Raw genomic sequence first — 22,637 nt, forward strand, 5'->3', positions numbered from 1 at the left:
AACTGCTCTATAAATATTATTTTGTGGTGCCCCGATCAATCAGGTAATATTAATTACAGAGAAAGGATTTTATAGAATAGCATGTCATATCACTTAATCCAGCATAGCCAAAGACACGACATCTGCAAACTTCTGAACAGAATGCAGGCTGGATTCAACTAAGGACACAGACAATAGATTGGTGTAAAGATGTTTATTAAAAGCTTTACTCCCCATAAGTGGAGTGGGATAGTCTGGGATGTAGTTTACACACCCCTCCACAGGCTCACTCTACAGTAGCGTTCCCCTTTACAGTGGTAAACCCATAACTATAAACTGGGTGGTTCAAACCCTGAATGCTGATTGGCTGACAGCCGTGATACATCAGATAGTATACCACGGGTATGACAAAACATTTATTTTTACCCTTCTAATTACATTGGTAACCAGTTTATAATAGCAATAAGGCACCTCAGGGATTTGTGGTATATGACCAATAAACCACGACTAAGGGCTGTGTCCAGGCACTCCGCGTTGCGTATTGCCTAAGAAGAGCCATTAGCCGTGGTATATTGGCCATATACCACACCGACTCGGACCTTATTGCTTAAACATACAACAGTACGTAAAATACAGTCCGATGTCACAACAAACAGAGAGGACGCAGACAGATGATTACAGACATAGAAAGTGCTTCTACTCCTCTGCACGGTGACTGATGCTGCAGTGAGTCTACCTTCACTACAACCCAGACACCCCCATCAGCAGGGGGGCAGGACAGGGAGGATGGATGACGGTGGTGGGCAGGTTAGGCGTGGTTCTTCTTAATAAAGTTAATGAGCCCGTTGGTGGAGGAGTCGTGAGAGTGGACCTCGTTGGAGCCATGTAGCTCAGGCTCGATCTTCTTACACAAAGCCTTACCCAGCTCAACTCTGAGATAGATAGATATAGAGACATAATAATGGACGGAATAGAATGTCACCAGAAAACTCACCAGAGTGGACAGAATAGAATATCAATGAAACATTTTTTCGTACAATTTCATTGGATAAAGGCTCTGTGTGTAATCTGTCATAGACTACACATTATCGAGGAGCTTGGTTTCAAATAGTCACACTTACCCCCACTGGTCAAAACTGTTGATCTCCCACATAACACCCTGGACAAAGATCTTGTGTTCATACATGGCTGTGAAACAAACAACACCATACATTGTTACTGGGAGCATAACAAGTAAATACATTATTTTGATCAATATTTCAAATATCATTGGTTGTTGGTTCACAGGTCCATATTCAGCTCTTACCAATAAGTGCTCCCAGTGTGAATGGGTTCAGCTTCTTGAAGACAATAGAGTTGGTTGGCTTGTTTCCTTGGAATACCTTACAGCAGAACAAGAGGAAACATTTTATATCACACAACCTGTTGTAAGACAGTTATTGCATACTTGTAATTATACAGTGTTGCACCCTGTTTGAAGCTTCCTCCATCCTGATGCATAACTTATTTTGTCCACTAGGAGGACGCACGTCCCTATCAGAGCGACAGTGTCTGCCCTAGCAATAGACACACAATCTCCCCAGTATAATAACAGGGTTTAAGCCCATAGAAAGTCTTAGGCCGAACTGGGACTGCAGTGGACTTGCGCCATGAGGGATCTGCTCTCACTAACTTTGTGTGGCAGAATGGTTTCCAGGGCCTCTCCTGTCAGGCCGCCGGCCTCCAGTTCCTTCTTAGCCTCCTCTGTGGTCTTTCCTTTCATCAGAGCCTCAGTCTGGGCCAGGAAGTTGGCCATCAGGATCTACAGACACAGAAGATACAACAGGTAAGGCATTATCCCATTATGACATTATCCCTGTGCATTATCCCTAGTATCACACAGCATGAACACTGCATAGGCTCTTTTGTCAGATAAACAGTAAAAGTAGGTATCGCTTGAATAACTGATAGATTAGTTCAGTCACTGAATGGGAAGCTATTTACTCCCAGATCATTCCCACATACACCACGTCATTTCAATGTGGATAATTGGGTAATATTCGGTTGAGATGTTGATCAATTAGATTACAACCTATATTCACCCACTCAAAAAGACAGCCAGAAGTTTGTTGAATTTCCAAAGTGTTATCACTATGCTTTCAACCATCTGGATAAAAGCTTAACCAAATTCCAATGGAAAAACAATGTCTGATTTTTGGTTTAGTTGTCACCCAAATGTCTGTCATTGCGCTTTCATCCATTTAAAAGCACAGGAAAGTTCAAATAGGAATACACTGTCAGGTATTTTGTTTATTTATACAACAGATTAATGTGTTATTACTGTGCTTCATCTAATAGCTGAACCAAATGACCTGGATGGAAGTTGAGACTATTTTAAAAGTACATGGTGCAAGTGATCAATGCGGTTTGAGATTCTGTATAGATTATTACAGCAACATGCATGTTTTATATGATTACATACAGTAAGAAGAAATGTGGATGTGTTACTCATTTTAAGGTTGAATGGTACTGTACATTAGTTTGTAAGAAAGCCTTAACTTTACGCTATTTACTATATATTACAAAAGTAGTATGGAATTTTGTTTGGTTGACAACGCAACCAAATATCAACATTTAAAATGAGATGTATCTACTCCCTGGATAGCTCCATCTGAGCCACTGTCTTAATCCCATTCTTTTACTTTTTGGCTGAGTTTGTAACGGCTGTCGAAGTCGTTCTCCTCCTCAGACGAGGAGGAGCATGGATCGGACCAACACGCAGAGTGGAAAGTGGTCATCTTTTAATGAACGTAGACTGAACACTTACACATACAAAAACAACAAACGTGACAAAACCGAAAACAGTCCCGTGTGGTACGAACACTGACACGAGATACATTCACCCACCAACAAACAGTGAGAACAGCCTACCTTAATATGGTTCTCAATCAGAGGAAACGTCAAACACCTGCCTCTAATTGAGAACCATATCAGGCAACACATTAAACCCAACATAGAAACACAATACATAGAATGCCCACCCCAACTCACGCCCTGACCAACTAAACACATACAAAAACAATGGAAAACAGGTCAGGAACGTGACAGAGTTGGAGACGTGAATGCAACATATAATTTGTTAACTTGTCGACAAGTTAATAATAGGCTACAGTATTTATTGTATGTAAAAAGTGATATTGAATTGTGTTTGGTTGTCAAGGCTTTAATTTTAGTTTGTCTACAAATGAATAATTGATATGCTGGATTACATCTCCATCTCAACCAAAAATCTAAATGAATGAATAGGACTAAATCAAATAAATTCAAACTTGTAATGCTCTTGAAATAAAGTTTGATTTGATGTAGTCCTATTCTTTAACTTAGACTTTTGGTTGAGATGGAGATGTGAATCCAACATATCAATTATTCATTTGTAGACAAGCCAGACTAAGTCAATGGCACAGGTGGAACTATCCAAGCAGAAGGTACATCTCCTTCAAATGTTGGAAGCGTTGACAACCAAACACAATTCAATATCACTAAATATCATTACATTTGAAATCAACCACAGCTTGAAACCCAAGGCCTATTGTATGGTCTATTTTTAGTTGAATTCTGGGTTGAATTAAAACAATAGCTGTTTATTATTTTGAGAATGCTATATAGTCCTAAATAGCATCATTGATGATATATGAGTGGTAAAATATGGTCACATTTCATACGCCTCTGTCCCGAAGCAAGAACCAATTAGCCTGGAGCTAGCCTTGCTAGGCCCAATTCCCGGCTAGCCGAAGAAGTCCATCAGCCACTCCTTGGGCTTCAATACCTATTTTGCCGATTGGCATGGACCCCCACCGACCCATCACGACTGGACTACCGACGTGATTCGCCCGAGGGGGTCTCTCAACTGGCTCCTCCGTCGCGACGTCCCCTGAATGCCCATCCGCTAGCCTGCTAGCCGCGGCCTGCTAGCTGTCTAGAGCACATCGGACTGTTAGCTTAAGAGGCCCATCGGACAAATTCTTTGGCCACTATACCTATTTTGCCAATTGGCCTGGTTCACGACACGGAGCCCTGCTGATCCGTCTGCCGACGTAACAGCACGAGGGGGCCACAGACTTTCTTCCGTCACGACGTCCCTCAAAGGCCCTTCTGCTAGCTTGCTAGCCCCGGCCCGCTAGCTGCCTGAAGCCACTCATTGGACTCCTATGATCACTCAGCTACGCATGCCTATCCCTAACGTCAATATGCCTTGTCCATTGCTGTTTTGGTTAGTAATTATTGCCTTATTTCACTGTAGAGCCTCTAGCCCTGCTCAATACGCCTTAGTTAACACTTTAGTTCCACCTCCCACACATGCGGTGACATCACCTGGTTTAAATTATATTTCTAGAGACAATATCTCTTTCATCGTTACTCTATGCACAGGTTTACCCCCACTGTATTCACATCCTACCATACCTTTGTCTGTACATTATGCCATGAATCTATTCTACCGTGCCCAGAAATCTGCTCCTTTAACTCTCTGTTCTTGTAACGGCTGTCGTCTTCCTCGTCTGAGGAGGATAAGTTAGAAGGATCGGAGGACCAATGCGCAGCGTGGTAATTGTTCATCTTACTTTAATAAAGGTGAACACTCAAAATACAAAACAACAAAAGTGACAACCGAAACAGTTCTATCTGGTGCAGACACACAAAGACTGAAAACAACCACCCACAAAACCCAACACAAAACAGGCTACCTAAATATGGTTCCCAATCAGGGACAACGATTGACAGCTGCCTCTGATTGAGAACCATATCAGGCCAAACACAGAAATAGCAAAACATAGAAATACAAACATAGACTGCCCACCCCAACTCACGCCCTGACCATACTAAATAAAGACAAAACAAAGGAAATAAAGGTCAGAACGTGACAGTTCTGAACGTACTAGACAACTAGTTCTTTTAGCCTTTAGCCGTACCCTTATCCTACTCCTCCTCTGTTCCTCTGGTGATGTGGAGGTCAATCCAGGCCCTGCAGTGCCTACCTCCACTCCCATTCCCCAGGCGCTCTCATTTGTTGACTTCTGTAACCGTAAAAGCCTTGGTTTCATGCATGTTAACATTAGAAGCCTCCTCCCTAAGTTTGTTTTATTCACTGTCCTAGCACACTCTGCCAATGTCCTAGCCGTGTCTGAATCCTGGCTTAGGAAGACCACCAAAAACCCTGAAATTTCCATCCCTAACTATAACATTTTCTGACAAGATAGAACTGCCAAAAGGGGCGGAGTTGCAATCTACTGCAGGGATAGCCTGCAGAATTCTGTCTTACTATCCAGGTCTGTGCCCAAACAATTCGAGCTTCTACTTTTAAAAATCCACCTCTCCAGAAACAAGTCTTACCGTTGCCGCTTGCTATAGACCACCTTCTGCCCCCAGCTGTGCCCTGGACACCATATGCGAATTGATTGCCCCCCATCTATCTTCAGAGCTCGTGCTGTTAGGTGACCTAAACTGGGACATGCTTAACACCCCGGCCATCCTACAATTGAAGCTTGATTCTCTCAATCTCACACAAATGATCAATGAACCCACCAGGTACAACCCCAAATCCATAAATACGGGTACCCTCATAGGTATCATCCTAACCAACCTGCCCTCCAAATACACCTCTGCTGTCTTCAACCAGGATCTCAGCGATCACTGCCTCATTGCCTGCGTCCATAATGGGTCTGCAGTCAAGCGACCACCCCTCATCACTGTCAAACGCTCCCTAAAACACTTCAGCGAGCAGATCTTTCTAATCGACCTGGCCCGGGTATCCTGGAAGGATATTGACCTCATTCCACCAGTAGAGGATGCCTGGTTATTCTTTAAAAGTGCTTTCCTCACCATCTTAAATAACCATGCCCCATTCAAAAAATATTGAACCAGGAACAGATATAGCCCTTGGTTCACTCCAGACCTGACTGCCCTTGACCAGCACAAAAACATCCTGTGGCGTACTGTATTAGCATCGAATAGCACCTGCGATATGCAACTTTTCAGGGAAGTTAGGAACCAATATACACAGGCAGTTAGGAAAGCAAAGGCTAGCTTTTCAAACAGAAATGTGCATCCTGTAGCACTAACTCCAAAAAGTTCTGGGACACTGTAAAGTCCATGGAGAATAAGAGCACCTCCTCCCAGCTGCCCACTGCACTGAGGCTAGGAAACACTGTCACCACCGATAAATCCGCGATAATGGAGAATTTCAATAAGCATTTTTCTACGGCTGGCTATGCTTTCCACCTGGCTACCCCTACCCCGGTCATCAGCCCTGCAACTTGCCCAAGCCTCCCCAATTCTCCTTCACCCAAATCCAGATAGCTGATGTTCTGAAAGAGCTGCAAAATCTGGACAAATCAGCAGGGCTAGACAATCTGGACCCTCTTCCTAAAATGAAAAGCCGAAATTGTTGCAACCCCTATTACTAGCTTGTTCAACCTCTCTTTCGTATTGTCTGAGATGCCCAAAGATTGAAAAGCTGTTCCCCTCTTCAAAGGGAGACACTCTAGACCCAAACTGCTACAGACCTATATCTATCCTACCCTGCCTTTCTAAGGTCTTCGAAAGCTAAGTTAACAAAACAGATCACTGACCATTTCGAATCCCACCGTACCTTCTCTGCTATGCAATCTGGTCATGGGTGCACCTCAGCCACGCTCACGGTTCTAAACGATATCATAACCGCCATCGATAAGAGACAATACTGTGCAGCTGTATTCATCGACTTTCCCAAGGCTTTCGACTCTGTCAATCACCACATTCTTATCGGCAGACTCAACAGCCTTGGTTTCTCAAATGACTGCCTCGCCTGGTTCACCAACTAGTTCTCTGACAGAGTTGTGTGCCAAATCGGAGGGCCTGTTGTCCGGACCTCTGGCAGTCTCTATGGGGGTGCCACAGGGCTCAATCCTCGGGCCGACTATTTTCTCTGTATACATCAATGATGTCGCTCTTGCTGCTGGTGATTCTCTGATCCACCTCTACGCAGATAACACCATTCTGTATACTTCTGGACCTTCTTTGGACACTGTGTTAACTAACCTCCAGACGAGCTTCAATGACATACAACTCTCCTTCCGTGGCCTCCAACTGTTCTTAAATGCAAGCAAAACTAAATGCATGCTCTTCAACCGATTGATGCCCACACCTACCCACCCGTCCAGCATCACTACTCTGGACGGTTCTGACTTAGAATATGTGGACAACTACAAATACCTAGGTGTCTGGCTAGACTGTAAACTCTCCTTCCAGACTCACATTAAGCATCTCCAATCCAAAATTAAATCTAGAATCTGCTTCCTATTTTGCAACAAAGCATCCTTCACTCATGCTGCCAAACATACCCTAGTAAAACTGACCATCCTACCAATCCTCGACTTCGGCGATATCATTTACAAAATAGCCTCCAATACCCTACTCAATAAATTGGATGCAGTCTATCACAGTGCCATCTGTTTTGTCACCAAAGCCCCATATACTACCCACCACTGCGACCTGTATGCTCTCGTTGGCTGGCCCTCGCTTTCATATCCGTCGCCAAACCCACTGGCTCCAGGTTATCTATAAGTCTATGCTAGGTAAAGCCCAGCCTTATCTCAGCTCACTGGTCACCATAGCAGCACCCACCCGCAGCACGCACTCCAGCAGGTATATTTCACTGGTCACCCCCAAAGCCAATTCCTCCTTCGGCCGGCTTTCCTTCAAGTTCTCTGCTGCCACTGACTGGAACGAACTGCAAAAATCACTGAAGCTGGAGACTCATATCTCCCTCTCTAGCTTTAAGCACTAGCTGTCAGAGCAGCTCACAGATCACTGCACCTGTACATAGCCAATCTGTAAATAGCCCATCCAACTACCTTATCACCATATTGTTATTTATTTTGCTCATTTGCACCCCAGTACCGCTACTTGCACACTCATCTTCTGCACATCTATCACCCCAGTGTTTAATTTGCCATACTGTAATAATTGTAACGGCTGTTGGAAGGATAGGACCAAGGTGCAGCGTGGTACATGTCCATATTTATTTAATGAACACTGAAATAACAAAAATAACAACGAGTACGACCGAAACAGTTCTGGCTGGTGCAGACACACAACAGGAAACAACAACCCACAAAACACAGGTGGGATGAGGCTACCTAAGTATGGTTCTCAATCAGAGACAACGATAGGCAGCTGCCTCTGATTGAGAACCACACTCGGCCAAACACATAGAAATATAAAACATAGAACAAAAACATAGAATGCCCACCCCAACTCACGCCCTGACCAAACCAAAATAGAGACATAACAAAGGAACTAAGGTCAGGGCGTGACAATAATTTCACCACTATGGCCTATTTATTGCCTCACCCCCCTTATCCTACCTCATTTGCACACACTGTATATAGACTTTCTCTATTGTATTATCGACTGTATGCTTGTTTATTCCATGTGTAACTCTGTGTTGTTGTTTGTGTCGCACTGCTTTGCTTTATCTTGGCCAGGTCGCAGTTGTAAATGAGAACTTGTTCTCAACTGGTTAACCTGGTTAAATAAAGGTGAAAAAAAAATAGCTTAATCTTAATCCTTCCCTTTGGAATGACTTGACAGCAACAGTAAATCTAATTCGTTTTTAAGTGGAGATCTCTCAACAACCATTCTCACAATGGCATATTGGTAATTGTCCGTAACAAATATCATAGCTAAGCAGTGCTGGGCATGGTTAAAACCCTGGATGGGAGGTCAAAGGATAGCTGCAGATAGATACATTCTCCATTAGGAGGAGCTGCCCAGCCTATTCTTTTGAAGATCTGACATTGTTTTAAAAGGTACAAATTCAACATATTTTAGATCCAATGTATTTTACACGTAGATTACACATCACAATACGTTGACAAATTGACAAATTACGTTGAAACAATGTTGATTTAACCAGTTTGTTCCCAGTGGGTTGGTAGTGCTGGAAGATGTGTCCTGTAGGGGTAGCCTACCTTATGGTGCTTACTTTCCCTGATGGGGTGCTGTGTCTGGGCAGGGATGAGGAAGTCAGCGGGGACCATGCGAGTTCCTGTGGAGGACACAGCAGTCACACTGCATCTGTGACTAATATAACATATTACTCTTCCATAACATACATACTCATCCATTTCAGCTGACCATTAATCAATATGTTGAAGAGCTTATGGACCAGTCAGCAACATTATTTGGGTATGAGTTAAGAGAATATGAACTTTTAAAAGTCAGATTTTAACTGGACAGTTACTTTAAGGAGGCAGTACCTTGGTGAATGAGCTGGTAGAAGGCGTGCTGTCCATTGGTGCCAGGCTCTCCCCATACGATGGGGCCGGTATGGTAGTTGACACGTTTGCCATGGATAGTGATGTACTTTCCATTGGACTCCATGTCACCCTATAGACATCACATGAATTGAACATCTTCGGTGTTCCGTTTCAGTTAAATTTAAACTAATACTAAAACAACATGTCAGGTTTTGGCCAGGACTATTCAGGTTTTGGTCACTAGATGTCCCCATTGCGCCTTTTTGAACCTTTTGTTTTTTTTCCCTTCTAGTTATTGTTTTCACCTGTGCCTCATTTCCTTGTAGGTATTTAAACCATTAGTGTCCTTCAGTTCTTTGCTCTGTGTTTGTATGTTAGCACCCAGCCATGCTGTGAACATATATTTCTCTTGTTGGATTTTCCAGAGGTACTCTGGTTTTGTTCTTGTTTATTTTTTATTAGTCTTTTGAGGTTTGTTTTTCCCTGCTGTTCTTACCACTTTGTGGATTTTCATTGTATTTTGGAGGATATCTATTTTTTTCTCTTGGCTTTACTTTTGACGTTGTGGATTTATATTTTTTGCCTAAAGATATTTTACCTTGATTAAACCACCGTCTCTAGTACTGCTGTGTCTGCCTCATCTTCTGGGTTCTGCTGACTATTAGTGACTGTTTTTCCTGACAGAAACACAGAGCCATTAAAATGAACCCAGAGGCAGCCAGTACCCAGGATTTTTTCCCCATGCTGTCCCACCACGAGGGGACTGTCCAACGTCACGAAGCTGCTCTGGTTCAGCAAGAGGCCTTAATGGCTAGACATTCTCAACTTCTGTCGGAGATGCTGACTTCCATAAAGCAGATTTCTGATCGACTTTCCCCGGCAACCGCGTCTGCTCCAGTACATCAGATTCAAGTGCCCGTGGCAGTTAACCCCCTGGCTGAACCTCGTCTGCCACCTCCCCAACGGTTCTCAGGTGATCCGAGTGTTTGTAAGGGGTTTTTCACCCAATGTTCTCTCTCCTTCGAACTGCAAACCTCGTCGTTTCCCACCGACCGGTCCAAGATAGCATATATCATCAACCTGTTGTCGGAAAAAGCCCTAGCCTGGGCTACTGCTGTGTGGGATGCCCAAAGTCCCTGCTGTGCCAGCTACTCTACCTTTGCTGAAGAATTCAAGCGAGTGTTTCAAGGTCCTACCAGCGGCCCTGACTCAGCCAAACAGCTCCTGACTCTCCGCCAAGGTCGGCGCAGCGTGACGGACTATGCCATCCAGTTCCGCACGGTGGCAGCAGCGAGTGGCTGGAACGACGAGGCGCTCACAGTGTGCTTTTTGAAGGGTCTTTCCGACACCATCCAAGATGAACTGGCCACTCGGGAACCACCGGACAACCTCGAGTCCCTGATCAAGTTGGCCTCGCGCATAGACCAGCGTCTGAGAGAGAGAGAACTCAACCGTAGACCTCTCACCCTAGCTCCTATCGGTTCCAGCTCCGAGTCTCCACCTTTATCCTCGCTGGCTCCACCAGAACCCATGCAGGTTGGACGCATCTCCCAGGCTGAGAGAGACCGCCGGATGAGGGAGCGATGCTGTCTATATTGCGGCAAACCGGGCCATTTCCGCTCCACGTGTCCCGGGCTCCAGGGAAACGCACTCTCCCGTGCAGGCCTGGGAGGACTGTAACGGGAAACATAACCTCCTCCCATCCATCCAACTCCCGCCTGCTCATTCCAGTTACCCTTTCCTGGGACAACCACGAGCTTCCCCTTCAAGCCTTGGTAGACTCTGGAGCCGCAGGTAACTTCATGGATGGTGTCTGGGCGAAGGAGAATGGCGTTCCCTCTGAACCTCTAAGTGACCCCATAAGGGTTACTACGTTGGATGGAAGCCCTTTGGGATCTGGACTTGTCACTCGTGTCACTACCCCCTTGCGACTTTCAGTTTCCCAACACCAGGAAGTGATGAATTTTCATCTGATCTCCTGTTCCGAGTTCCCTCTCGTCCTTGGATACCCCTGGCTTCACAGCCATAACCCTCACATCGACTGGTCTGTGGGCACTATCAAGCAGTGGGGTCCTACGTGCCAAGCCAATTGTATCTTCCCGAGTTCCCCGAGTTCCCCTCCCGAGTCTCTAGAATCCATCGACCTGTCCCGAGTTCCCGAGTGTTACCATGACCTCAAACCGGTATTTAGCAAACAGAGGGCCACCAGACTACCACCCCATAGACCTTACGATTGCCCCATCGACCTGTTTCCGGGCACCTGCCCTCCCAGGGGTCGGATCTTTTCCCTATCTCCTCCCGAACGAGCTGCTATGGATACCTACATCAAGGACGCTCTGGCAGCAGGCCTCATGCGTCCATCCACCTCGCCGGCGGGAGCAGGGTTTTTCTTTGTGGCCAAAAAAGACGGTGGATTACGTCCTTGCATCGACTACCGGGGACTCAATGCCATAACCGTCCGTAACCGCTACCCGCTACCCCTTATGGCCACAGCCTTTGAGCTGCTCCAGGAAGCAGTTGTCTTCACTAAGCTCGACCTGCGGAACGCATACCATCTTGTGCGGATCAGACCCGGTGACGAGTGGAAGACCGCTTTCAACACGCCTACTGGGCACTACGAATACTTGGTGATGCCCTTCGGCCTGACCAACGCCCCGGCTGTGTTCCAAGCGCTCATAAACGATGTGCTTAGGGATATGCTTAACATCTTCGTGTTTGTTTACTTGGATGACATCCTCATCTTTTCGAGCTCCCTTCAAGAACACACTAAGCATGTCAGACAAGTACTCAAACGCCTCCTTGACAGCCATTTGTACGTTAAGCCGGAAAAATGTGAATTCCATTCCTCCCGAGTACAATTCCTGGGATTTGTAGTGGAACCCGGTCGAGTCCAGATGGACCCCAGGAAGGTAGGGGCGGTAGCGGATTGGCCCACCCCCAAGTCCGTTAAGGAAGTTCAGCGTTTCCTGGGCTTCACTAACTTTTACCGCAAGTTCATCAAGAACTTCAGCTTGCTGGCAGCCCCTCTCTCAGCTTTAACCAAGGGTGGCAACGCAAGGTTTCTGTGGGGAGAAGAAGCTGAGACGGCCTTCCAAGGACTCAAGCAGCGCATCCTCTCTGCTCCCATCCTGACACTACCGACGGCGGAGGAACCTTTTGTGGTGGAGGTAGACGCATCAGAGGTTGGTGTTGGAGCTGTCCTGTCTCAGAGGGGAGAAGACAAGAGGCTTCACCCTTGCGCCTTCTTCTCTCACCGGCTTACCCCGGCCGAGAGGAACTACGATGTGGGGGATCGTGAACTTCTAGCGGTTAAGATGGCATTGAAGGAATGGAGACACTGGCTCGAGGGGGCTTCTCAACCGTTTCAAGTGCTTACGGACCACAAAAATCTGGAGTATATCCAGCAGGCGAAGCGGTTGAACTCCAGACAAGCTCGATGGTCTCTTTTCTTCAATCGATTCCAGTTTATCCTCACCTATAGACCCGGGTCTAAGAATCTCAAACCGGACGCCTTGTCACGAGTCTACGCTCCTGCCATTCGAGAAGATACTGACATGCCTGTCCTTCCTGCCGCTAAGATCGTGGCTCCGATCTCGTGGCAAGTTGAGGATACTGTGAAACGAGCTCAAGCCATCGAACCGGGTCCTAAAGGAGGTCCTGCCAATCGGTTGTTTGTTCCCAAGGCAGCGAGGACCCAGGTCCTTCTGTGGGGGCACTCCTCTCGCCTCACCTGTCACCCGGGCGTAGGTCGCACCTTGGAGTTCATCCAGCGAAAGTTCTGGTGGCCCACCATAAAAGAAGACGTTGCCACTTTCGTCAAGGCCTGTCCCGTGTGCTGCCAGGGCAAATCTTCTCACCTCCGCCCTCAAGGACTCCTTCACCCTTTATCTATTCCCCACCGACCCTGGTCCCATATCTCATTGGACTTTATTACTGGCCTTCCTCCGTCCCATGGTAATACTACTATCCTAGTCATCATCGACAGGTTTTCTAAGGCGGCCAAGTTCGTCCCCTTGACTAAATTACCTTCTGCCAAGGAAACGGCTGAGTTAGTGATTAACCATGTGTTCCGAGTCTTCGGCATTCCGCAAGATATGGTTTCCGACAGAGGTCCCCAGTTCGCCTCAAGGTTTTGGAAGGCCTTCTGCCAACTCATAGGGGCCACTGCCAGTCGATCTTCAGGGTACCATCCGGAGTCCAACGGCCAAACCGAGAGGATGAATCAAGAGCTGGAAACCACCCTCAGAAGTATGGTCTCCAAAAACCCGTCCACATAGTCGTCCTTCATGATTTGGGCCGAGTACGCGCACAACACCTTGTGCTCCTCCTCCACTGGTATGTCCCCGCACGAGTGTCAGTTTGGCTATGCTCCTCCATTGTTCCCGGACCAGGAGGCAGAAGTCAGAGTGCCTTTAGCCTTGAGGTTCATCAGACGCTGTCGGCTTACGTGGAAGAAGGCCCGTCTTAATCTTCTGCGTTCCTCACAGCGGTACCAACAACAAGCCAACAGACGTCGCCGTCCCGGGCCTACCCTGCGCCTCGGCCAGAGAGTATGGCTCTCAACTAAGAATTTAGCGCTACGGGTGGAGTCTCGCAAGCTGTCCCAGAAATTCATCGGTCCCTTTAAGGTTGCCAGGAGAGTGAACCCCGTTACTTTTCGCCTGCACTTACCCAGATCCCTTAAGATTAATCCCACGTTTCACATTTCTTTATTAAAACCTGTTGTTTTTTCTCCACTTATCCCGGCAGGCAGACCTCCCCCTCCGCCCCGTGTCATCGGTGGCCAGTCGGCTTATACCGTCCATCGAATACTGGATTCCCGCCGGGTGCAGCGGTCCCGGCAGTATCTGGTGGACTGGGAAGGCTACGAGGAGCGCTCCTGGGTTCCTGCCAAAGACATACTGGACCCTGACCTCATTCGTCAGTTCAGGGCCCTCCACCCTGAGAAGGCTGGTAGGAACGTCAGGAGCCGTTCCTAGGAGGGGGATTCTGTCAGGTTTTGGCCAGGACTATTCAGGTTTTGGTCACTAGATGTCCCCATTGCGCCTTTTTGAACCTTTTGTTTTTTTCCCCTTCTAGTTATTGTTTTCACCTGTGCCTCATTTCCTTGTAGGTATTTAAACCATTAGTGTCCCTCAGTTCTTTGCTCTGTGTTTGTATGTTAGCACCCAGCCCCAGCCATGCTGTGAACATATATTTCTCTTGTTGGATTTTCCAGAGGTACTCTGGTTTTGTTCTTGTTTATTTTTTATTAGTCTTTTGAGGTTTGTTTTTCCCTGCTGTTCTTACCACTTTGTGGATTTTCTTTTTTTCTTTTCTTTTTTTTCTTTCTTTTTTTTTCTAAATTTTATCCCATTTTCTCCCCAATTTTCGTGGTATCCAATCGCTAGTAATTGCTATCTTGTCTCATCGCTACAACTCCCGTACGGGCTCGGGAGAGACTAAGGTCGAAAGCCATGCGTCCTCCGAAGCACAACCCAACCAAGCCGCACTGCTTCTTAACACAGTGCGCCTCCAACCCGGAAGCCAGCCGCACCAATGTGTCGGAGGAAACACCGTGTACCTGGCCCCCTTGGTTAGCGTGCACTGCGCCCGGCCCGCCACAGGAGTCGCTGGAGCGCGATGAGACAAGGATATCCCTACCGGCCAAACCCTCCCTAACCCGGACGACGCTATGCCAATTGTGCGTCGCCCCACGGACCTCCCGGTCGTGGCCGGCTGCGACAGAGCCTGGGCGCGAACCCAGAGACTCTGGTGGCGCAGTTAGCACTGCGATGCAGTGCCCTAGACCACTGCGCCACCCGGGAGGCCCACTTTGTGGATTTTCATTGTATTTTGGAGGATATCCATTTTTTTCTCTTGGCTTTACTTTTGACGTTGTGGATTTATATTTTTACCCTGAAGATCTTTTACCTTGATTAAACCACCGTCTCTAGTACTGCTGTGTCTGCCTCATCTTCTGGGTTCTGCCGACTATTAGTGACTGTTTCTCACACCGGGTCCTGACACAACATTATCATCAGGCTATTTAACCTTGACTTAGTATGCACAGTAAAACACATTTCCATTTGATCAATACAAATCTGACAATATATCCGACCACAGCCTACCTTCAGGGCAAGGAGTGGGTGTATACATTTTTATAGTATTTATAGTAAATTGCCAAAGAAGACTGACACATTCTTCACTGTGTTTTGCTTTGGCTGTTTACTTATTTTACACTCAGTCATGTCTTAACTGTGGTAATGACTCTTAACCCTGGTAAAGGCTCTTAACCCTGGTAGTGACTGATGGACCTGCTGGAAGTAGGCAGCGAATCGGTGCATGTACTGGTCATAAGGCAGCATGGCGTGGGTCTCGGCCTGGAAGAAGTTGATGTACCAGACACCCAGCAGAGCCAGGAGCATGGGAGCGTTCTGCTCCACAGGGGCTGTTTTGAAATGGTTGTCCTACAGGAACAAGAGGGGGTCAACTCACACAAATTCATCTGACCAATAGAAAAGGTTCCAAGTCTTTGGACAGTGAGAATAATTGGCTGTACTTACCATCCAGTGAGCCCCTTCTAGAAGCTTCTCAAAGTTGTCATAGCCTGGGAAGAAAGAAAAGACCAGAGACTTTGAGTTATACTTCAAATATCTCCTTTTAACAACTGATTACAAAGGTTATTCTACTCAGGTAGAGTACAGGCAGCTGATCAAAGCATCCGAATATCTAGACCGGGAGAATCAACCTACAACATAATGTACATACCGATGTGCAGAGCAATGGACAATCCAATGCAAGACCACAGGGAATAACGTCCACCAACCCACTAAAAAACAACAACAATCTAGTTAGAAATGTGCACAATATCAACAAACATTTCTTGAGCTTAATCATAATTTTCACAGTACAACTTTGAATATGCAACATGTATTCCCCCCCCCCCCCCCCCCCCCAAAATGTAGTGACCCTAACACCAATCTTATGTACCTGAGAAACGTGACTCTTACTCAAATTACTTTACTATTTCAGTGCTGTGCATTCGGGTCTATGTATTTTATATTAATTGGTGTCTGGTGGTGTCCTGAGAGGATTCAGAAACCTCAGAGCACTCTGAAGCTTACGTAGTTGAATGTGACACAGAGATGGGGAACTGTGCCCAAACTCACTTGGCCCTACAGCTTGGCCCAGAAAGAGGTCCCCTGCCTCTAAAAATTCCATACCATTGTCTTGAAATTCCTTACCATTAACCCTTATCTATCTGTGGTGACACATTTCAGCCCACTGCAGAGAATAAATCCCCCATATTACACAGCACTTCATTTGGGTAATAATATAATAAAAAGTGTGTAATAAGTCACAAATAGCCAGGTAGGCCTATATATGAAAAGGCAGACCCCAACTTCTAAATATTCTCACTTCTCATAATTATTTTCAATGTGAATGCCACCTTTTATCAGTAGTGGTGCGTGGGTAAAATCACTGGGGAAGCCAATCCAGAAAAAAAGCCATATTACAATCTATGTGTTGTGATAATTGCGTTGTTTGCTCTATAATCTGGTAGTTCATACGCTATGACACCACGATACACTATATAGGCCTAAGGCCGAGTGGCAGAATAAATTCAAACACACATTTGTTTCATTACAAAAACAAAGAGAAACATCTGTCCGGTCAAGTCCACAAAACATGTTGCATGTAACAAACACTTACATGACCTACCTACAGCATGGTCAAGCAAGGTAATGTTTCCAACATTTTTGGACTACTAAACAACTATTGATTTAGAACACAGAGTTACCGCACGTCGTAAAGAAAACAGGAGCTGCCTCCACTATTCCAGCACCATTTCAACTTCAACATTTCAACATCATCGAATCACCTATTCTTAGTATAGTACAGTGACAACTAAAAGATACAAAAAATGATTTAGTACAATCAACGTACGTTAAATATGATGTGGCTGTCCATGGTAATGATTTATCTGTGTGTGTGTGTGTGTGTGTGTGTGTGTGTGTGTAAGTATAAAAAACATGTTGACTCACCCAACGTGTTGAGAAACGCTAATGCCATCCTCCTCTTTTATGTTGCCAAAACGGTCTATGACAGTACACGCTTTTAGTTTTTGTTGTCCTAGGCTACCTAGCTAACATACTTGCTCGCTAGCCTAACTTCCTTTCATGGGCAACGATATGCCAGACCAGCTAGTTAACATTACCATACTACATCTAGCTAACGTTACATGTTGAACTTCCATCCTCTCAGACCAGGGGAACAATGTATGGATTTATGATTGGGTCAGAATCGCCGTTATAGTCATTGACCAGAACGTAAAATTAAGTAAAACCACAAGTCCAAATCCCTATCTCCATCGATGGCTAATTTAGGAAAGGGATGATTTTACCTAGCTATCTAGCCACCAGAGGACAACAGGACAACGAGATGCCACAATTCAAGGCTTTTTCAGATATGCGCTACACATACTGAGGCAGAGGGGCGCTGTTTCGTTCGCTCGGATGCTTTCTCAGCCTCTCGAAAAATTGAAGGAAATTTATGAAACACAGAGTAGAGTAAATCTTTTTTCTTGGTCCATTTTTGGGGAAGCCTGGCTTCCCTTGGCATCCATGAATACACACCGCTGCCTTTTATACATATTACCTCTGAGAGCAAGCAGCTATTTTTGCTCCGACGTGAAAGGGCATGGCATGTTAGAGCTGTTACCCTTTAAATACCAACAATGTAACTAAATGTAGCTTTCTGACCTTTGATGTGACCCAGCCTTTACAGTAACCTCTCCAAGGGAGAAGGTCGCTACCAATAATATAATACTCTTTGAGGGCAGAGCTGGAGAGGGCGGCTTCTGATTACCCCACAGCTGCCAGCCTGTGAGCCCAGGCACCTACTTCACAGGTCAGAAGTCTATGCTATTTATAGTTGTTGCCTAAGTCCCGTCAAAAGCCTGTGATTGCAGGAAGAGCACTATACTACCCCAAATGCACTGCACACATGACATATTCTGCATCATCAGATAACATGCACTCACATCCCAGAAGCCAAACATGTTGTCAGGATCAATGCCAAAGGCCTTCACTAAGGGCTGCAGAAGAGAGGAGATATAAAGAACAGAATGAGAATGTTATTTTATTTTACAGCAACACATGCAGAGCATATCACTGCATTTATGATGGTGTGTTGCAAAAATAAGAACTTACGCCGGCAGTGGAGAGCGCCACAAAGTGCTTGGCAACAGCAGATTTCTGTAAAGAAGACAATGTTTAATTTAACATACTTTGTATTCATCTTCGGTAATAGAATTCAACTCCTTTCCCTGTATTTTTCTAAAGGTAAAAAGGCTACCCACATCTTTAGCGTGCTCAATGAACCATTCCTTGGCAGACTCTGCGTTGGTGATGGTCTCTTGGGTGGTGAAAGTCTGAAAAGGGACAAGACAGTTAGATCACTACAGTAACACCAAAGACATTGCATTTCTAATGTGTGTTTAGGCTACTGTGTACAATACTAAACCACTAGCAGTTCATGCTAATCTCTTCATCAATTATCAGAGCTGGGTGACAGTAGGAAAGCCATTCAGACACAATTTTGGCTGCAACTCTACAGAGGCATAGGAGAGAAGGTACAACGTGGCATGCAGCACCAACTGATCCCTTTGTTTCAATGGAAACGTCCATTGTATCAAACAACTGTTGCTGCTAAAGCTGAGTGGAACTTTATGAGTTTCCATATTATCAGATGCACAGTTTCTTTTGCTCTTTGTCAATGTCTTTTTGTATGTCTTTCTTGTCAATTTTTTAGGCCAATTTTGAAGAAGAATATCTCTCTCTCAAGTGTTCAGACAAAACAATAAAACCAGTGAATGCACTGGTACGGTAAAGACAACCAAAAGCGGGCACCTTGGAGGCCACGATGAACAGGGTGGTCTCAGCATTGAGCTCAGCCAGGGTTTTGGCGATGTGTGTGCCGTCAATGTTGGAGACAAAATGCACACGGGGACCTCCCTTGGAGTAGTTCTTCAGAGCCTCAGTCACCATTAGAGGACCCTGGCAAAGAAGACACAACAAATACACAGTGATGGCAGAGGCAGCTTTCACACCTAATAGTGAAACATCATATTGCCTAGGTAAATAAAGGTTAAATTAAAAATTAAAAATTGACACTTTAAAATTCTCAACATATCATTTGTTACTTACCAGGTCAGATCCACCAATGCCGACGTTAACAACGTCTGTGATGGACTTTCCAGTCCAGCCCTTCCACTCCCCACTGCGAACTTTCTACACCAGACACAAACGAGTAGACCATTAAAAAAAGTGCCTACACAATTCAGTCAAATTGAATTTGTTATGCCTTGAATGCCACAGGGAGATAGCTAGCAATTCTATGTATAAATGGTACTGTAACTATTCAAATTGGAAATACAAACGGTCTCACTAAGCGATTTGGGGGATTGCTACGAAATTGAGACCCTTGGGTCAGCTCCCACTCACGTGGCAGAAGCCCTTCATCTTCTCCAGGACTTTGTTGACCTCAGGCATCACATCATGTCCGTCAACCATGATGGGATGGTTGGAGCGGTTCCTCAGAGCCACGTGGAGCACGGCACGACCCTAACCAGACAGGAGGAGGAGAAGATACAGTAAGGACACACACACTGATATACGAATTACAGCAAATGTATGTAGTGCCATTGATTTGTTTCAAGCCAATTTCTGAGGAGGTGTCAGGTGTGTTACATTAGGCCATTCATTATCACAATGATAATAACATTGATAATAAACCACGCTCAGATACACACCTCAGTGAAGTTGATCTTGTCTCCATGGAACATCTTGTCCCTGGTGGCCTCAATCCCCCTGGACTTGCCCTAGAGAAAACATATACTGTATACATCTATTGGTGGGCAAATGGGCCTTCCATGTCAGAAAGGTTGATAGGGTACTGGACGCACAGCAGAAGAAGACTGTTTTTGTAATGACTGTAGGTAAATGCCAAATACAGTATGGCTATTTGTAATTGTTGTGTTATTTGAATCATTATGATAGAGAAGCAGCCATTTACCAGTTCGACCAACATCTTCATGACATCCTCAGTGATGAGATTCTTAGAGTAATCAATCAGAATGTCTCCATGATCTGTCTTCAGTGTTGTGCTATTCAGACACAGAACATTTGACAGAGTGAGTGATCTGTTTCCACAGAGATCCTATTAAATGAGGGATTCTATATGTAATTCTATGTCTGTTTCTGGATATAGGCAATTAGCTCAATAACCTTTTGCCCACAAGTTACAAAATCAAACAGCCCTTTACTATGAAACAAATATAAATCTGTTATGTTTCACCACAAGCATTTTGTAGTGAATTTGAGGGGTAGCCCAATCGAAACCTGAAGCCACTTATTTCTAATTCCAAGGCAAGCAGGGTATCCCAATTCTACTGTTTGCTTGTGTATGTGGAAGTGCTTGTAATGCACTTAAGGTTAGGGTTATTACAATACAGACAGCAATACAGACAGACAACAAACCCGCACATCACTAGCAGTACATGAAGAGAGTTCAGAGTTCACAAGTCTACATACAGTGGCAGTGCTGTGCATTTTTTATGGTGTGGAAGCCCATAAGCTACTCTGATAAAAGGCACTACTTCATATTTTGGGGAATGAATGAATTATGTCACTGATGCAATTGCAAAGATCTCAAATTGTATGGTCGTTTTTTATTGGCAGTGGCATCTGTTCATGATGACACATTATGTGCTTTTAGCCTATGTCTAAAGGTAATAGCCTGAAGTGAAGACAACATTTTCTGATGGACAGCATTTGAATTAAAATCACATTATATACTGGTGATGTAATAATGTTTTTGAGAATAAGGATACTGTGTGTATCTTCAACAAATTAACACTGACAATTTTAAAATAAATGCCAACCATAAAGATACCTGAATTTGTGGAATCTCTCCTTGTCTTCCTCAAACATCTTCCTCATGTTGAGGTGCAGAGCATGTTCATGGTACCATTTCTCCAGTTTCTGGAAGGTTGGGTCGTGTGTGAGTCCCATGGTGTCGAGATGTGTTGGGCGCGGTCCTTTCAGCTCAACCACCCTGGCTGAGTGGAGAGGAGAGGCTTTTGAAGGGCAACCAACCCGCTACACTCGCCCCTCCTATTATAACACGATACTTCGGATCGTGCAGCACAGCCACAAATACTGTATCAGTAATGCAGCGATGACAAAAAAAAGTCACACTGTCAATTATAAAGTGTGTGACAACAGTATCATTGAATAATTGAATACAACTTCTAAAGTTACATAAACGTCCGTGCACACCATTAAAATCTAATTAATAAACTCGAATTGCCTCCAGATTTTATAATATTTTTTTGAAATTATGTTTTTAAACATAGGAACAAGGGAAATATCAAATCATGCTGAATATTGTAGCTCCGGATGATAATTATATTATTAGAACAGCATCAATGTGTGGACCACCTAAGTGAGTCTCGTCCAGCGGAAGACATGTTACGCTTCGAACAGACCGACTGCTTTTTTGCGTTTCGATACACCAGAAGTACATTCATTTCCAATGGAACGCTGCGTTTGCCTTGCAGCATTGCGTTGCAGAGGCAGTAGCAGTGCGTTCCGTGTGTATCGGAAATTGTATGCGTAGACTTACTTGACAGAAAGTAGCAAAATGTGAATGTTTAATTTTTGTTGCACACATATCCAGTAAAAAAAATGTGGGATTACATAATAAAAACAGTTTGACTGGAGAATCTCTTTACATTTTTTATTCATTTATTTGCCAAGTATATTATTTATTCGATGACATCCACAAATTAATTGTGAGAGCCTATAATATAATTTCCCTCAAATGCAGTTTTGGAGCGAAATGCAATAATAAATAGTCAAGATAGCAGCGTAGGCTCTTTCAACAATGAGACCAACTTTGAGGAAGGTGGTCTTGATCACGCTGTTGGGCCGGGACCAGCCCCGCCGAAAGAGCAGGTCTGTGTGGTTCCAGAGATGGTTCAAGTCCCGAAAGCAGACTCCACCGTCTCATTCAAGAGCTTTGAATGTTTGGAGAGGAATTCCGAAGTTACTTTCGTCTGGACCGAAGCCAGTTTGATCACCTGCTCCAGATGGTTGGAGCCAGGATCGCCCGGATGGATACCAACTACCGGGAGTCCATCAGCCCAGTTGAACGTCTGGCGATTTGTCTCCGGTAAGCTACATTCTAGTACATTTTTAAAGCCTTTGATACCATCATTGATTGATACATTATTTTTATGTGCAACCTAGCTAGCTAAAGGGCTCTCTAGTTAATAGTCCCTATTTGATATCAGATGTACTTTTACAGAATGTTCATTAGGACTATAACTTTTCCCAA

At 44.9% G+C, this 22,637-nt stretch overlaps 1 protein-coding gene across 2 annotated transcripts; it reads right to left on the reverse strand.

Moving 5' to 3' along the window:
- Window positions 1–178: 178 nt before the first annotated feature.
- On the reverse strand, window positions 179–21,313 carry LOC120056609 (glucose-6-phosphate isomerase-like). Of its 2 annotated transcripts, none has more exons than XM_039004819.1 (18): window positions 21,192–21,313; window positions 20,313–20,403; window positions 20,050–20,118; window positions 19,742–19,861; window positions 19,445–19,528; window positions 19,148–19,294; window positions 18,598–18,669; window positions 18,449–18,493; window positions 18,280–18,333; window positions 16,005–16,065; window positions 15,800–15,843; window positions 15,551–15,703; window positions 9,255–9,384; window positions 8,967–9,043; window positions 1,652–1,780; window positions 1,286–1,361; window positions 1,101–1,167; window positions 179–911 (listed from the first exon to the last, which is right to left on the reverse strand). In XM_039004819.1, the coding sequence occupies exons 1-18, from the start codon at window positions 21,308–21,310 to the stop codon at window positions 788–790; spliced, it is 1,662 nt and encodes a 553-aa protein (XP_038860747.1). In that variant the 5' UTR covers window positions 21,311–21,313; the 3' UTR covers window positions 179–787. The 2 variants fall into 2 exon arrangements, with proteins under 2 accessions (XP_038860747.1, XP_038860740.1); XM_039004812.1 differs by having other exon boundaries at window positions 1,652–1,753; window positions 21,192–21,310.
- Window positions 21,314–22,637: the final 1,324 nt, after the last annotated feature.

This window comes from Salvelinus namaycush, chromosome 1 (assembly GCF_016432855.1).
Source record: "Salvelinus namaycush isolate Seneca chromosome 1, SaNama_1.0, whole genome shotgun sequence".
Lineage (NCBI taxonomy): Eukaryota > Metazoa > Chordata > Actinopteri > Salmoniformes > Salmonidae > Salvelinus > Salvelinus namaycush.

Excerpts from the sequence above, each read along its gene's own strand:
- LOC120056609 (XM_039004819.1), bottom strand. The coding sequence starts at position 21,310 with ATGGGACTCACACACGACCCAACCTTCCAGAAACTGGAGAAATGGTAC. Across the intron at positions 20,404-21,191 it reads GAGAGATTCCACAAATTCAG|CACAACACTGAAGACAGATC; the intron begins GTATCTTTATGG and ends GTGTCTGAATAG. Across the intron at positions 19,529-19,741 it reads AGATGAAGGGCTTCTGCCAC|AAAGTTCGCAGTGGGGAGTG; the intron begins GTGAGTGGGAGC and ends TGTCTGGTGTAG.